The sequence below is a fragment of the Lissotriton helveticus genome, chromosome 3_1 (genome assembly GCF_964261635.1).
Source record: "Lissotriton helveticus chromosome 3_1, aLisHel1.1, whole genome shotgun sequence".
NCBI classification, from domain to species: domain Eukaryota; kingdom Metazoa; phylum Chordata; class Amphibia; order Caudata; family Salamandridae; genus Lissotriton; species Lissotriton helveticus.
In genome coordinates this window covers 874,825,462-874,842,195 of record NC_136061.1, presented here as the reverse complement: position 1 = coordinate 874,842,195, position 16,734 = coordinate 874,825,462, and the positions used below count along the sequence as shown (strand labels likewise).

Genomic DNA, 16,734 nt, shown 5'->3' with positions numbered 1-16,734 from the left:
TTGATGATAATGGGCAGTTCGGAGCCCAGAGTGCATGGGAGCAGGGTGGGGGGTTGTTGGGAGGGGGTGTTTTTATTTGTTTCTTTTGATTCGTCTCGACAGTACAGTCCACATTTATTGCAAAAGTTATTGCACTTAACTTAGATACCAAAGGGTATAGAACAGAACAAATAAATCAAATGAAGTGTGGTACCGCAATATGTCAAGCGAATGGTGCCAGACATTGTGTTGCTTTAGGAAACTTAGTCGGTAACACATGCAAGGCAATGCATAGATGGGGTTACTCAATGGTCGCACGCGCGGGTTTTGCTTCCAATTCAAGAGGTGTAGGCATCATGCAAAAAAGATAATTTCCCCTGTCACTCACGTCCACTTGAACGGATGACTGAGGCAGATATGTCTGGATCACTGGCACTTGGGAGGGTCGAACCATTTCTCTTTGTCGGTATATGCACTGCCAGGCTTACCAGCCACAACTTTTACTGACCTCAGCAGTATACTGCTAGCACTACCTGATGGGCACCTGGTACTTGGTGGAGACTTTGGAGGAGACTTTAACTCCATACTCTCTGGCACGTTAGACAGATACCCCCCCTCGCACATTACCTCACACTCCTTCTCCATGGAGGCAATGGGACTAGTGGATGGATGGAGAACATATAACCCGGACAAAATTCAACACTCCTTTCACTCCGGGGCAGCTAATAGCCTTTCCCGTCTGGACTACATAATATTCCCTGCTCCGCAAGTCACGAATATCCATGAGATTCGACATCTGGCTCGGGGTATTTCTGATCATTCTCCATTGTGGGTCCACATAGTCATAGACCAAACACAAGTAGAATGAGTTGCCCCCATCAATCCATGGTAACTTAGAAACCCAAAAATATGCAAAGACATGATCAAGTCCATAGACAACTACTTCTTGGAGAACGAACACACTGTTGACTCTCCACAGACTGTGGGAAGCATTTAAACAGTTCTCCCAGGTCAGGCCCTCTCCCTAATAGCGGGATCCAAAAAAGACAAAATAAGTCATCACTGATGCAGAACAAGAGCTGTATCGTCTGGAACAAGACATAAGCACTAGGCACTAGAGTGGATCATCTCGTTCCTCGCCGGAAGAACCCAGAGAGTCCACCTCCCCCCCCCCCCCCCGTTCAGATCCGAGGCCACCGAAGTAATCTGCGGCGTACCACAAGGATCATCTCTCAGGCCCACCCTCTTCAACGTCTACATGAGCCCCCTCGCAGCCATCGCACGCCAACACAACCTCAACATCATCTCCTACGCCGACGACACCCAGCTGATCTTCTCCCTCACCAACAACCCAGCCACCGCCAGAACCAACCTACACGAAGGGATGAAAGACGTAGCCGAGTGGATGATGAACAGCCGCCTGAAACTGAACTCTGACAAGCCAGAAGTCCTCATCCTGGGATCATCGCCCTCTGCCTGGGACGAATCTTGGTAGCCCCCTGCCCTGGGCACCGCCCCCAAGCCAACGGACCACGCACGCAACCTGGGCTTCATCCTGGACTCCTCCCTCTCGATGACCAGACAAGTCAACGCCGTCTCATCATCATGTTTCAACATCCTACGCATGCTCAAAAAGATCTTCCGATGGATCCCCGCCGAAACCAGGAAGACGGTCACCCAGGCTCTCGTCACCAGCCGACTGGACTACGGAACCACCCTCTACACCGGAACCACAGCCAAACTGCAGAAAAGACTCCAACGCATCCAAAATGCCTCCGCAAGACTCATCCTGGACATCCCCCAACACAGCCACATCTCCGGACACCTGAGACCTGCACTGGCTACCCATCAGCAAGAGAATCACGTTCCGACTCCTCACCCACGCACACAAGGCCCTCCACGACCTGGGCCCCAGGTACCTCAACAACCGCCTGACCTTCTACACTCCCACCCGCCAGCTAAGATCGACCAGAACCGCCCTCGCCACCGTTCCACGCATTCGAAGGGCCACCATGGGAGGAAGATCCTTCTCCTACCTGGCGGCCAAGACTAGGATCTCCCTCCCCATCCACCTCCGTCTGACCCTAGACCACCTCTCCTTCAGGAAGCAACTCAAGACCTGGCTGTTCGAGCAGTAGCGGACCCCTCTCCCCCAAGCGCTTTGAGACCCTCCGGGTGAGTAGCGCGCTATACAAATACAAATTGATTGATTAGCTCTGACGTCCTCCATACACTCCGACTAGATCAAGACGAATACCTCGCATTAGTCACTGACTGTGCTAAAACCCCAGGTCAAGACAGAATGGGTTGTATCTACGACTGGGGCAGATAAGGCCAGAAAACGAATCGCCTGGCTTGATAAAAAGGAGCATGCTAGTGGGCTTGTCCTGGAACTTAGGGACACCGACATATCGCCCGTAACAGACCCCCAATTCATAGTTAACCAATTCACAGAGTACTTCCGTAATTACTACTGCTCAGTGGTACAGTACACTGAGGACGACTCCTCGGATGTTCTGAGGGACATTTCCCTTCCCACGCTCTGACGCTGACCAAGCATACATGGACAGTGACCTCACCACTGACGAGATAGCTCTTGCGATATGAGCGTTACATTCGGGCAAGGCCCTGGGCCCAAACTGTATCCCAATCAAACTCTACAACCTCCGACCAGATAAATTGGCCCTGTATCTAAAAACTATGTACGAGGACAGCTTTGAACAGGGATCGCTACCCCTAGACCAAAGAATTGCAACCATTGTCACAATCTCTAAGGAAGGGAAAATCAAAACACTGCGCTTCCTACCGGCGTATGTCGCTGTTAAACGCAGAACCTAAAATCCTTGCAAAATTACTCTAATAGGCTGATTAAAGTAATAGGGGACCTAATACACCCTGATCAATCAGGATTTATGCCGCAGAGAAACACGGTTCTAAATCTACGCAGGGTTCTGGGTGGGGCACCGACCATACGGGAGGAAGCAATCCTAGATTCTCTGGATGCCACCATGGCATTTGACACGATTGAGTGGCCTTATCTATTTGCTGTGCTAAAAAAACTGGGGTTTGGGCCTGGATTTAGCCAATGGGTGCATCTGTTATTTAGTAAACCTATGGCTCAAGTAGTCCTAATCAATAAAAATTCGGAGGCCTTCCCACTCAGCTGAGGGACCCGTCTCTCCTTAATTATTCGCGTTGGCCATTGAACCCCTTGCAGCATGGATCCTGAGAGACCCAGTAATCCGTGGAATGAGGTGGTCTCCAGACTGGGAGGACCTTATTTCCTATACGCGGATGATGTCCTTCTGTAGCTCATATCCCCCAAGAGATCCCTGGCCGCTGTCTTCGATATCCTAGCCTTTTTTGGCAGATACTCTGGGTTCAGTATCAATTTGCAAAAATCCCTCATATACGTACTCTATGGAGGCCCTCCTCCGCTTCCCCAAAACTGCCCGATACCAATAGTCCTGGATGGCTTCAAATACCTGGGTATATTCCTCTCCCTTGTTCACTCCCTTCGATACGCCCGTAAGCTTGTTCCCCCCACTACAAAGGCTCAGGCGAGATATCGCGAATTGGAAGTCACTCCTGCTCTCGTTGCTGGGAAAAGCGGCCCTATTTAAAATGATGTACCTACCCCGCTTCCTATACGCATTACAAAACGTGGCTGACCCAGTCCCAAACTCTTATTTTAAAGAAATAGAGGGGCTCCAACAGGACCTTTTTGTGGGATGGGAAACCACAAATCGCTTTACAAAAACTCACGCTCAATCGGTACGACAGAGGGATATGGTTGCCTGACATCAAAAAATATTACTGGGCTGCGCACCTAGCAGCCATAAACTACGGAATATACGGCCGCCTTGATGATCCAGGGTTTAACATCGATGGCTTCTCCCACACGGGACTTATAATCAAGCACTGTACTCCAAACTAGGCCGGTATCCACTTACTGGTCCTACCAATCACGCAGTTAAAATTTGGCATTCAGTGACTAAGTCACTCGGTTGGAATCATAAACTAACTCTCACTACACCCCTGTAGGACTCACAGGCCTTCGGAGATCTGGGGAACTCAAAGGACATTGACAAGTGGGAATTGATAGGAATATCACATATTAAAGACCTCTGTGACACAGGGGCCGTGAGGTCCTTCAACACTCTCCAGCGGCAATACAAATTGGCAGACTGAGTGTTTCAGATATCTGCAAATCAGACTTGCACTACAATCAGTATTGCCCGAGGCTCCTCTCCTCCAGATTCATCCCCACTGGAAGACAGAATACTTGATGGCCACTTACCCGAAAAAGCCAACTCCCTCACTTATCGAAAACTTATCAAAATTATGGAAGATCCTCTTCGTTCACTACGAGACATGTGAATTGGAGATGGTATTGAGCTGGACGACGAAGACTGGCAAATAGCAGTCTCCTCCCCTAAGACTGCTGCGATACCAGCTTGTCTGCGCTTAGTACAACTGAAGATCCTACACAGTTTACATAACAGGTCCCCAATTGTTACACATGAGGGGCTCAGCGGATGGTCTTGCAGGCGGGGATGCACCCAAATGGGCACCTTCATGCACATAATATGGCACTGTGAGCCAATGCAGTAATACTGGCATACGATACACGAAGTGATGGGTGAAACATTGGGGGTTGAGATTAAGCCAGAGGCGCGCAGATGCCTCCTTAACATATGGGAGCCCACGGACCTCACCACTCACACTACACAGTGGGTCACTCTCGGCTACATGGTCGCCAAGAGGAACATAGCCCAGCTCTGGGAGGCCTCACATGCACCCACCCTCACAGACTGGCAGAAGGACCTTGATTGGTGTATGCTGAGGGAAAAGAATGTATAGGTTGCCCGCGGCTGCCCCCGACAATGGTCCAAGGTATGGGAGCCCTGGAATGTGTATTGTGGCAATGTGCGTGTTCCACTCCGTAGTTTCGACTGTGATGCCTCCTTCCCCTGATTTCCAATGAATTATCCTACTGACATTGTATAATGCAACTGGCTCCACTGTGATCCACTCCATTCTTTGCTGAACTGTACTTATGTCAAACTTGTTAATAAAAAGATTTATAAAAAGCTTAAAAAAAGAAATGGTTTCTTAGAACAAGTCTGATGTGGTTAATATCCAAAATGTGGCTGCATTTTTGCATTAGTTACTTTACAGTAGTGAGGCTCATTCCAGAATCTGCAATAACAAGATGATCTGCACTGAAAGTGCAACATTCATTCCTTTTGACATATTGATCATCATTAATACGTTACTGTAGCTTATGGGATTTCAAACTTTTCCAGACTGCGGTTCTGAGACCTTCATCCAGGCTTTACACAAGAGGTGCTGCAAATATGTTTAGTCACCAACAATACATGGCGGTGGTAGCCTAGTCATTGTATCAACACCACAATAGTTCCCATCTTAAGCCATTTATTTTCTAGAGCTTCAAGTAATATCTGTATTGGAACGTTTGTGATTCCTTCTCTTTGTAAAGTGCTGATAAAAAAAATTGACTTCAGTGCATGCAGACATTTTGTTATCTTCACAATGATCATCTCCATTGTAGGTTAACATTGTTCTTGATTACGCGCATGATTGCACATCTACCATTATAGCAGTCCCCAAAGGATGGTCAAGACCAACACAGCACTGTTCTTAACTGTACATTTTTGGATTTAAGCTCACTTACATTAGGTTGTGATGGTTTAAACTAGGTAGATAGGCTTTCAAAACAAATCAGGGTTTTGAGAAATTCTTAAGTGGTCAAATTTCTATAAAAGCATGGTTTTTTGACCAGTGATCTGGAGAACTAATTGCCAGAGGTCATGCCGATACAAAATCCAGGTTTTGCTCTGAGAGATGCACCAGGAGAGCTATCTGCAGCAGCTGCGAGCAGACCTGCTAGGACTTCTCTCCTTGGCTGAAATGAGTAGGTTCTTCCGTAGCAAAATTCGGAAAACAAACAGCCAGATTTGCTGTTTCATAAGGTATGCTGTGGGATCCATTCCAAAGGCTCAACAGGCCAGAATAATATAATTGTTTTAGCCTACTAAATTAGTGTAGGGTTTAAAAATAGCATTCGGTTCTGGGATGCCATTTAATATACAAAGCTGTTTGAAATGTATTTTCTGTTCTCAGTAATATTTGTAACCACAATTTTATTTGTATTCGGTATTGTTGCCATATATTTAATCTGCACAAGATTAAGGGTTTAAAAATAAACTTTAAAAAACTATAAATTACATTTTCTTGGTGCAATGGTTGAGTACATTGTCTGCAAGACAAACTGTTTTGATTACCACTGTGTCACTGAACGTATTTAATGGGACTGTTTAGAAGTAACCGGAGAGCCCTGCCTGTGCAAAGAATAGCTTTGCTGGTGATTGGGCTGCTGTCCACTGGGCTTCTTTAACTCTGCCATGTGCTCTGAACCGAGTCCTTGCACTGTGGGTCTGAGACCCCACTCTTGCAATTCTGGAGCAGATTTCCGGAATTCATATGCCACACTGGATGTGGTGGTCCAGGGTCTTCCTGAGATTTGGTGAAAAAAGTTTAGAATTCTTGCCTTACATGGGCTCGGCGCAAACGAGACCGCAGTCAATGTTGTCTTTAAAATCTAGTCCTATCCATCCATTGATGCTGTCGATGAAATGGGATGCTCATTGGTAAAAATTGTTTATTTTTTATTTCAATATTTTGTTGATTACAATATATATTCACTTTATAAGATGGCTTTTCAAATAACGTTGCTTAGTGTTTTTCATAGTTGAAGAGAAGCTGTCATGCAGGTTTGTGCATGAAGTCTAGAATGGTTAAGCTGAACAATGTCGCTGATGCTTTGTTCATATTGATGAAGAAAATTTTAGGAGAATATTTCAGGAACACAATATACAAAAATAAAAATGTTCACTTTTGCTCATGCTGGGCTCAGGGTCCTTATGCTGGAATTCTTCTTCACTAATTCTGGCTGAGATCAAACACTTGAATTTTGAGGTCATCTTGAAGGAACAAAAAGTGTTCTTTTTGTCCGGTGCTCTCAGAATTCCAGATTATAATTTGCACCATATTGCACTTCAACCTCTCTTCTGGCTTTGGCAACATTTTGCAGCTCACAAACCACTGACTTAATGATGGTCTTTATTTAATTTCATAAGTGAATGAGATTTGCAACATCAATAAAGTCAAGTGTGTCATTTTAGACTGTTTCCAGTTTGGAAGACCAAGGTCCCACAGCTGCATCTGAAGAACAGCCTAAAAAGCGAGGTCGGAAAAAGAAAACTGAGGTGGTCACTGATCCCTCTAATCCAGTCATCACAGCTACTGCTTTCACCACAAAACAACCTGGCCAGATGGATTGTATAGAAGAGAACGACTCTGCAGAGGATTTGTTCTGCTCCACAAAAGAAGAGCAGGTGAGTTGAGATGTTTCCTTTTTAATGGGCTAAATCACTTGCAAGAGATCTAGTTAAAGTGCTGAATTCCTAGATCGACCGATTAATAGAAAGAAGCAGTGGTTTTCTTAGCCCTATTTTTTGTGCAAGTTGAGGTACCTCCAAGAAAGTGTTTTAGTATCAAACCATGAAAGTTTATTGAAAGTTAATAGTTTACAGAAAGCAAAATGTGTATGCCTCATATAATATGCAATTCAAATTCATTACAATTTTCTAAATCAGTGGACGATCCAGCATGAAGTCGCCACAAAGGGAAAGACAAAAATCCAGCCATCTGAGTGCTCTAAATCTACTCTGCTCTAAATCTACTCTGAATTGCTCTTTAGTCTCTTCTAAAGAGACACAAATTCTAACATTTTACACCCCTTTACACGCCATTTTGCTAAGGCTGTCTAACCAGGTTAAAGCGAAATGATACAATTATATGGTCCTATGTTCTCAAAGTTTCTCCCAATACAGGCTTCTCTGTGTCCTTCAAACTTAAACCATCGGTAATGGATAAGATGCATGCAGTGGCGGCTGGCAGGGAACAGGGTGGTGGGGAAGTGGCGTTGAACAAAAAAAAAGAAAACTCTTACCTTTTCTCGGCCTGCACCTCGCCGTTTTTTCTTTGTTTACTGGCAGTCCCAGAACCAGGGAGAACCAAGGCTCCCTCCCCTAAGCCCATCACAGTGCTGCAATGCAGCGTTGTAATTTGTCTGAGTGCCATAATTCAGCACTCAGCTGGGGACAGGGAGCCTGTGCATGTACCTCACCAGGCTGTGTATTACAGCCTGGTGAGGAACATGCAAAGTGCACATGACCGTTTCACCGGCCAAGCAGTCCTGTGGATTTAGTGTATGCAAACCACTCCTCCCCCTGTGCCACCAGCCTTTGACCAACCCAGCCCTGTAGCAAAGAAAAATAAAATGATAACAAGGTTATCTTTTTATTTTAAACCTAATTTATCTCTACAAATAGCCTTAGTATGGCCATGCATTAATGAAAGCATTTCCAACAATAAAAAGTCTTCTGTCAGTCCATGAGAATTCAAGGCAAGTCCTAGGGTTTTGGTCCAGACCTTACACCTCGGATATGTACTGATAACTTGCACATGCTTCAGCTAAGCATTCGAAATATCTCAAATCTTGGTATTCAGTAATGGGGCAAAGACACCCTGAGTTATTCTTGGTACTTGAAATAAGTAGCATTGGGTCCTGGAAAGTCTATTGAATTTATTTAATTTGATTTAGTCCTCAGCTGAGGACAACAAGTTCGAAAAATACATTAAAACAATGATAATATGACCATATTAAAACATTTTTTAAACTCTTTAAAAATGTAAACCGGTTATAACAAACACATTTATCAGGTGGTGATTTAAGCAGCAATATAAGGCCCTATACTGTTAGTTATTTCTGATATGAATAGGGTTTATTTGCCGATATCAGGCCTCGACCAGTGTCGGATTTGGACATTCAAACAGTACCTGTGGTAAATCCTGCACTTCTCCGTTACATAAATCACAAGTGCTGGTGGTATTTTCCACAGGTAAGCTTTCAATGGTAAAATCCCTAGCCGTAATAAAATAAATCGAGGAGTATAATGTTGCTAAATTTTATATTCTATTGATTCTGCATACTTTTCATAATGTTTTGGTTGAGAGCAATGTTTAACATCAAAATCGTAACTTATTGTCGGGGTCCGATGTTTTGATCAAAAGCCTCAAGTACGCAGAAGTCCAGGATTTCAAAAGTGCTCATGTGCAGTTTGAGAAGTAAAGTGCTGTGTTTAAATTCTGTTTAAAAGTGTATTGCAGTGATTCATTACCAAAGGTCTCCAATTTTAATATATACCGTAAGGATCCCTGTTCAGGTTATAAGCCCATCTTATGATGTTGGAGATTGCTCTGGTGTAAGAACTAACTAGAGATAGCTTGAGGCACAAGGCTTGAACTGGTACTGCTTGGTTGACTTTTATCAATTTGCGGAGGATATTCCCTTTTCTTTTTACTGGATGGCAATTTTTTATTGGCATACATTCCAATGCATATGATATGATATGATAAAATAGGAGGAATATCAAACTATGAGCTTCTTACAGGGAGTGAAAATGTATTTTCCCGGAGGAGGAGTATAAATGTTGCCATGCGCCAACATGAGCATCTGCTTTGCGCCCTATATACTGAAGATGAGAGAACTTTTGTAGTGTTTGTGTGAAGGTTCGCCCCAGATATGTATGTTTAACCACCTCAATGGATTGTCCCCCCTAGCGATCAGTTACATTTCGTAAATTGCTTTCTTCCTCTTAAAGGAACTACTTATATTTTATGTTTGGCCCAAACATTTTTTTTACTGTATAACTAGTGAGTGCTTGTAAGTTCCTTGGTACGCCGATTGGTGTGAGGTCTAACATAATCACATTGTCGCCATGCATAAGAATATGTATGTTACTAGATGATTTTTGGGGGAAATTATTATTTTTTACAAAGCAATCGGGAAGGCCACTTATATAGAGAAAATAAGAGGTGGCTAAAAGATAACCTTGCTTCAGACCATTCGGTGTAGCTATTGGTAGAGTAAGCCCCTTCTCTCTCCCCTATTTGTATTTTACACCATGTTGCTGTTTGCAGCAATGATTATCTTGAGATTTTTCAGGCATTCCTAGTTTTTGTACAATCTTCCAAATTATAGGCCTATCTACTCTGTGAAAAGGTGTTGTTAAGTTAACAAATACACAATAGAGACCTACGATTTTTAATGCTACATATTTATCTAACGGTACAAAAGGGGGTGGTGATGGACGGAGCATCTGAATCAATCAAACACTCACACCCAGTCAAAAGATCTGGGTTTAATCCATCACCGTTCTTTAGCCCACTCTGCCACCCCAGTTCAGACATGGCTTTATGCAAATCAGTCTGACCCTGTGCCTCATGGGAACAGTCCAGCCCGAATTGCCAAGCCATGTCTTCCCTGGACCGGAAACAAGCTTCCGAGGACCGGTTTCTGGCATTCCAGCCATCTTCAGCCCGGCTTGCTTGAATCCAGTGGCAAAGTGAGCAAGGGACTCACGTCTGAGCATTCCCTGCCACACTTATGGCGGCCAAAGGCGGTACAAAAGGGGGTAGTGATGGACGGAGCATCTGAATCAATCAAACACTCACACCCAGTCAAAAGATCTGGGTTTAATCCATCACCGTTCTTTAGCCCACTCTGCCACCCCAGTTCAGACATGGCTTTATGCAAATCAGTCTGACCCTGTGCCTCATGGGAACAGTCCAGCCCGAATTGCCAAGCCATGTCTTCCCTGGACCGGAAACAAGCTTCCGAGGACCGGTTTCTGGCATTCCAGCCGTCTTCAGCCCGGCTTGCTTGAATCCAGTGGCAAAGTGAGCAAGGGACTCACGTCTGAGCATTCCCTGCCACACTTATGGCGGCCAAAGGCGGTACAAAAGGGGGTAGTGATGGACGGAGCATCTGAATCAATCAAACACTCACACCCAGTCAAAAGATCATGGCTATATGCAAATCAGTCTAACCCTGTGCCTCATGGGAATGAGGCACAGGGTCAGAGCTGATTTGCATATAGCCAGTGTCTAACCCAGGGTGGTGTGGAGTGAAAAAAAACGATGGATTTAGGCCCAGATCCTTGTACTGGGGTGAATGTATGACATTGTTCTACATTCTGTCCATCAACTGTTTTTTGCAATTTTCACCCCGAGTGGGCTGGGTCCCAGGCTCTCCCCACCACTGGAGTCAAGCTATCCAGGCTGATGAAGGCTGATAGCCAGAAACTGGTCCTTGGATGCATGATTCCGGTCTGGGAAAGACATGGCTTGGTAGTTCGGACTGGACTGTTCCCATGAGGCACAGGGTCAGAGCTGATTTGCATATAGCCAGTGTCTAACCCAGGGTGGTGAGGAGTGCAAAAAAACGATGGATTTAGGCCCAGATATTTGTACTGGGGTGAATGTATGACATTGTTCTACATTCTGTCTATCAACTGTGTTTTTTACATATTTATCTAAAACAGTCTGTAGGGCCGCAATGTTGTTGGTTACAGTGTGTTTTGGGAAAAACCTGGCTTGGGTCTTGGGGGTCATTCCACGTAAAAAAAGCTCAGTTGTTCAGATGTTCCAGGACGCTGGCCATACAGATCTTCCCGATGGCATCCAACAAAGTAATTTCTTGATAGTTACTGTAGAGTATCCTTAATCCTTTTTTTTAAATTGGAATCACGATGCTCCCCCACCATGATGTTGGAATTTCCTTTGTGACATAAAATTGGGAATATTGGGGGGCTAGATATTTACTCCAGTCTTCTGCATTTTTTTGAAGAACTTTATTCGGCATCTTATTTGGTCCCATTGCTGCTGAGGATCTAGTGTTCTTGATCTGAAGGGCTATTTGACGGTCAGTTGGAGCTAAAATATCGTTATTCTTTTCTGTCTTGCATATTGCTTTGTTCCATTTTTTCTGTCTTGTCTTTGGTTTATATAACTTGTGTAGATATTTTTCCCACTCCATTAATGTAATTGAAGATCCTTGGAGGGATTTCTTTGTTCCTGTTTCTGTAGCGATCAAACTCCAGAATGCCTTGCTATTTTTTTATTGTTTAACTGCAGTTTGAATGTCGACCCAATTTTTATCTTGTTGATCTGGTCATTTTTCTCTTTTTCCCTCCGTTTTTTTAGCCTTTTGATTTCTTTGTCTTATCTCCAAACAATGTTGAAATTGCAGTCTGAATAATTTACTTAGCTTAGATGTTTCATAATCTGCACTCTTTCTTTTTCTAGGTCCCATGTACATTTGCTGATCATTTGGTATTTCCTGCAGGGTAGCCACAACCGTGGAAACAATCTCTTCTAAAATTTGTTAGCGGATCAGATGAGATATTGCACTGAAGTGCATGCGAAGAGATAATTGCAGAATTAATTTTATTATTTGTTTTTGAGTTCCAGATCACCCGCCCTTTTTCCTGATCTACTTTAATAGTACCGTGCATTTGCGCTAAGGACCATGGGAGTGAAGGCAGCATTATAATTCCAATTTTTAGATACAGTATTGCATGATCGCTTTCCTTTGTGAACATAATATTCAGTAGGCTTTCCTGAATAAATCTTGACTGCATATCATGTAGTCTTAGATCAAAAAGCTAGAGTTGTCTTTTTTTGTGAAAGCGGCTGGAATATCTCCTTCTATGCTTTTGTTTAAGATGACTCCGCTCATAGCTGTTACGGAAGTGAGTAATATTCTCCCCCATTCATCTGGTTTGATGATTGGTGGGAATGCTGATCAGGAGATTGACAAGGCTTCCTCTTTGTTGCCAATCTCCCATTTTTCCAAGAGTGCATTCAAAATTTTCCCATTAGAGACTCCTGTTAGAATGACTTGGGGATACACTTTGGCTTACACTATTGATTCGATTGCCTCAAATGTTTTAATCATTAGTGAATCCATTTTAGATCCTGGGGGGATGTAGATATTACAAATTAGCAGATCTTGAGGTATCCAGGTTTTCATTCCAGTGCTTGATCTTGATACATTGGACAGTCCTAAGGAGCACATTAGTTCATTCCAGATCCCACTGGCATTCTCCTCTGAAGGATTGCGAGTCAACCTTTAGTATGGCCCCTCTTCACAGCTTCCGCCGTAACATCATAAACTAAAGTCTTTTTGGTCGAAAGTTTTTAAAGCCGAGGTTTTTTGAAGGATCGCTATGGTGGCGGTATGTTTCAGGAATAGTACTAGCTTCTCCAGATTTTTTCCTGCAATATTCCATGACGTGATGGTCAAACTTCTGCTTAAAATTGAGTTTATTGGCCTTTCCTTGTTTGTAGCTGTTCAGGTTTCACGAAACCCAGGACCAGAAATTTTGCTTTGGTGTTGTCTCCACTTTTGTTGGAAGTTGGTTCTTGCATAAAGCGTGTCCCAGCCTAATGTATTTAGGGATGTAGGATTCCAAAAACAAAATGGAAAACACATGAAATTACATTACATGGGTCTACACATAGGCTAATTGTGAAAATAGGGTTATATGATGATAGCTCCTACGTTGTGGGGTTGAAAAGAGGCATATTTGTTGTGGGGGTGTGCCCTGATTGGGAAAAACCCTGATTATGTGTATGTGTTTTTTTCTAATAAGTGGTATATTTTTTAACAGCCTCACATCACTGAACTGAGTTCTAAAAAATCTTCTAAGTAAGATATACATTTTTCAAAGGGCTGGCTGTTTCTAGCATCATGTAATGTAGTGCATTGACCACACTCTGGAAGCATTTGTGTGGTTGCATATACAAATGTTTTATTTAGTCCCTCTATGGGGTAAAACATTTTAAACTAGAAATGTGGTAGAGTTGCCAATAATTATTTAAAATATTGTCATTTTAATAAATATTACTATGTTGATTAAAGAAATATTAAAACTTCACATTTTTGTCTTAAGGAACCTGTCGAGCCTGAAGGTGATGTATCTAACTCAAAACAAGAAGAGGTCAACGAAACAGTGTCCAAACCAGAAGCAGCCAAAGTAAATGATGCAGCAAAACCCAAAAAGAGAGGGCGGCCCAAAAAACCTCTTCAATTTGCTGGTAGCGAACATACCGGTGATGAGGCGGAAACAACTGTTCCTGTTCAGGAGAAGTCAAAGAGGGGAAGGAAAAAGGTGAATCTTCCCTCATTGAGTCATCTGTTGGTAGATTTGCATTGGTAATAGCAGAATATATTTTGAAATGGTGGTAACATCGAACAGGAACTTGGAGTGGCCTGACTGCAGGCAGTGCACTGTTCTCCATTTCATTCATTGCTGATCTTTCTTCTTGTGACCATTCATTATTTGAGTAATCTGGTTGCATAACTTGACAGGACAGTATTTCTTCTCCCCTACAGCAACTGTTTGATTATTCATTTACCTCGGCCGTGTTTGGTTGAAGTACTTTTCTGCAAAGGGTCCCATCATGCCGAGAAATTCGATAGTACTCGGTCATGACTTCTTGAAGTTTATATAACATAGGCACGATAATGACGGAGCACATTTTTTTCTTTTTTTTTTCTTTTAATTTAAAACCATCTCATTGTGTGTACGTATATAAAGAGACATTCCTTAAGTTTTATGTTAATTGAAAACAAAGTAAGAAAAGCACACTCGTGATTGTATGCAATCGGTGTTTGTTATGGGAGGGGCACTATTTTGAAGTGAGAAGTTAATCTTTAATGACTACTGCTTCTCAGGGCATCCTGTTTTGTGCAGGATTATCTCGGTTCCCTTGGATGAGGAGGAATAGATCCATCATAGTTAGACTGTGTGCCACTTGGAGGGTAATGGTGGGTGGATTGTGTGCCACTTGGAGGGTAATGGTAGGTGGATTGTGATTTTTCTGCCAGACAAAAAAAACATACTCTGTTGGCACAGGTAATAGGCAGTATCGGTTATTGATGGATGTTGGCTCAGTCATTTGAATTTAGAGAGGGGGGGCAGCCAATTGCGTTCTTCTAAGCACAGTTGTGACTACAATTCAAGGCCCTTAGCTGTAGCTCCTTCTAGGGAGGTAGGGATTGGAATATGACAGGCGGTGTGTGTTGTTGTGCTAATGCTGTTCCTGTCCTAAGAGCCATTCAGAAATGCTAATTCCTGTCTGTTTCTCTCCTAATCATTTGAAACGAGTCCAGCAACTATAGTTGACTGGCTCTCCCCCTGTAATGGTGTGTTCAAAGGGCTTTTTCGGTTTGCTATTGGAAGGCTCGTAAGACCTCTTTCCTGTCATTTCAGAAAGAGAAAGTTGTGGAGCAACCTGAAGAATCCCAGAATAAACCTGAAAAAACATCCCTTAAAAAAGGCAAGAAATGAGTCTCAGAAAAGGATGCAACGGATAATGCACGTTCTCACCACGCTGCTGATGGTTGTTGGTATTGATTGCATTAAGAAAACATTTGAATCGCCTCGATTTTATGTGGAAATCGCCAAGCCAAGTAGCAGCTCTTCTGCTTTCCGCTACATTTGTGGGGTGTTGTGTTTTCTGGTACTCCAAACAACAATCTGCACGTTTGCCCACAACCCTTTTCCTTTTGATAACTTAATATGCGTGTCTAAACTGTATTATACACAAATGTAAAATTAATTTTATACGATATATTCATAAAAGTTAATGGCAAATTATAGAGTTGCAATTGTCGGTTGAGTCCTTCATTTCAAAGTCTGATATGTTTCAATGCTGATTTTTAACTCATCCTGTGTGTATTTTGAGGGATTGTCCAACTGATCTTGACGTGGGTTTTTTCTAGGGCATCAAATGTGTCAATCATGCAGGCGCTACTTACACGTCACACCAATTTGCTTCATTTTCTGTGATAGCAGGAATTTTGGCACTTCATTTAGGATATTGTTCTTCGACATTTTGTGCCTCTGATAGCGTATACTAATAGACTAATTTACTTTTTCATAAAGTAGAGCGGTCACCACTAAGGAATGCATTTATCCTACATCCTAAGTTACCATCCCCTGTTCACCTTCCATCTTTTAGACGTCTGTATCCTCTCGAGCATTCATATCTCACCTTAAGCACAGCCTCAAAAAATAAGTTTAGCACATGCTTAGAAATGTCTCCAATGATTTTACGAAAATTTGTTTTTTACACATAGATGTATGTCATGCCTTTATGGCTCAATGCAGCCCAAAACAATTATAAAACAACGATGATTAAACAATAAAATATCAATTATGCTTTATGTAGATTGTGCCACTGAACTTTACAGTGCATTCCTCCATCTGAGACCACATTCAAAGCCAACACCAATATCACAAACTTCATGTGGCTAATCAAAACCAAGGAGACAGTTGTGTCCACAAACACAATAACTACACCTAAATATCTGTCTCAAAGAAGTGTCAGACTCTTGTACATTTGCATGCAAGTTGCTCTTCCTCGTGTGCTGCTTTTCCCCTCCACCACCCACTCACTGTTGCTTCTGTACATCCACATCTTTATCGCCTCCCAAGCCCGGTGTCTTCGTTTTTTCCAGTATTTTTTTAATGTATTTTTTTGGACGGCAATGAGAACCAGGTAGCGAATTGATTCCAGGCACTCTTCAATAGGAAAAAAGTGCTTTTGTGCTAATTTCTTTAACGATACTGACAATACTCCTTTTTTTTTTTTTTTTTTTTTTGTATGGTCACCCCACAATTTTTGTTTAATTCTATTGCTCCTTTTTAGACTCTGCACGCTGGCTTATTGCTGCCCAGAGTCCAGTCTGTGTCCTGATCCCTAAAGCATGTGGAAATTGGCTTATGATTGGTGTATTTAACTCTCCTATAAGAC

General features: G+C 42.9%; 1 protein-coding gene across 1 annotated transcript in view; it reads left to right on the top strand.

Annotated features, from left to right (window-relative positions):
* The window catches only part of LOC144824771 (uncharacterized), a 126,558-nt gene extending 110,983 nt beyond the window's left edge, over positions 1 to 15,575 (top strand). The window contains exons 3-5 of the mRNA XM_078683780.1: positions 7,188 to 7,400; positions 13,866 to 14,084; positions 15,189 to 15,575. Coding sequence (XP_078539906.1) covers positions 7,188 to 7,400; positions 13,866 to 14,084; positions 15,189 to 15,266 — 510 coding nt within the window. The 3' untranslated portion in view covers positions 15,267 to 15,575. The remainder of the gene's footprint in view (positions 1 to 7,187; positions 7,401 to 13,865; positions 14,085 to 15,188) is intronic.
* The last annotated feature ends 1,159 nt before the right edge of the window (positions 15,576 to 16,734 follow it).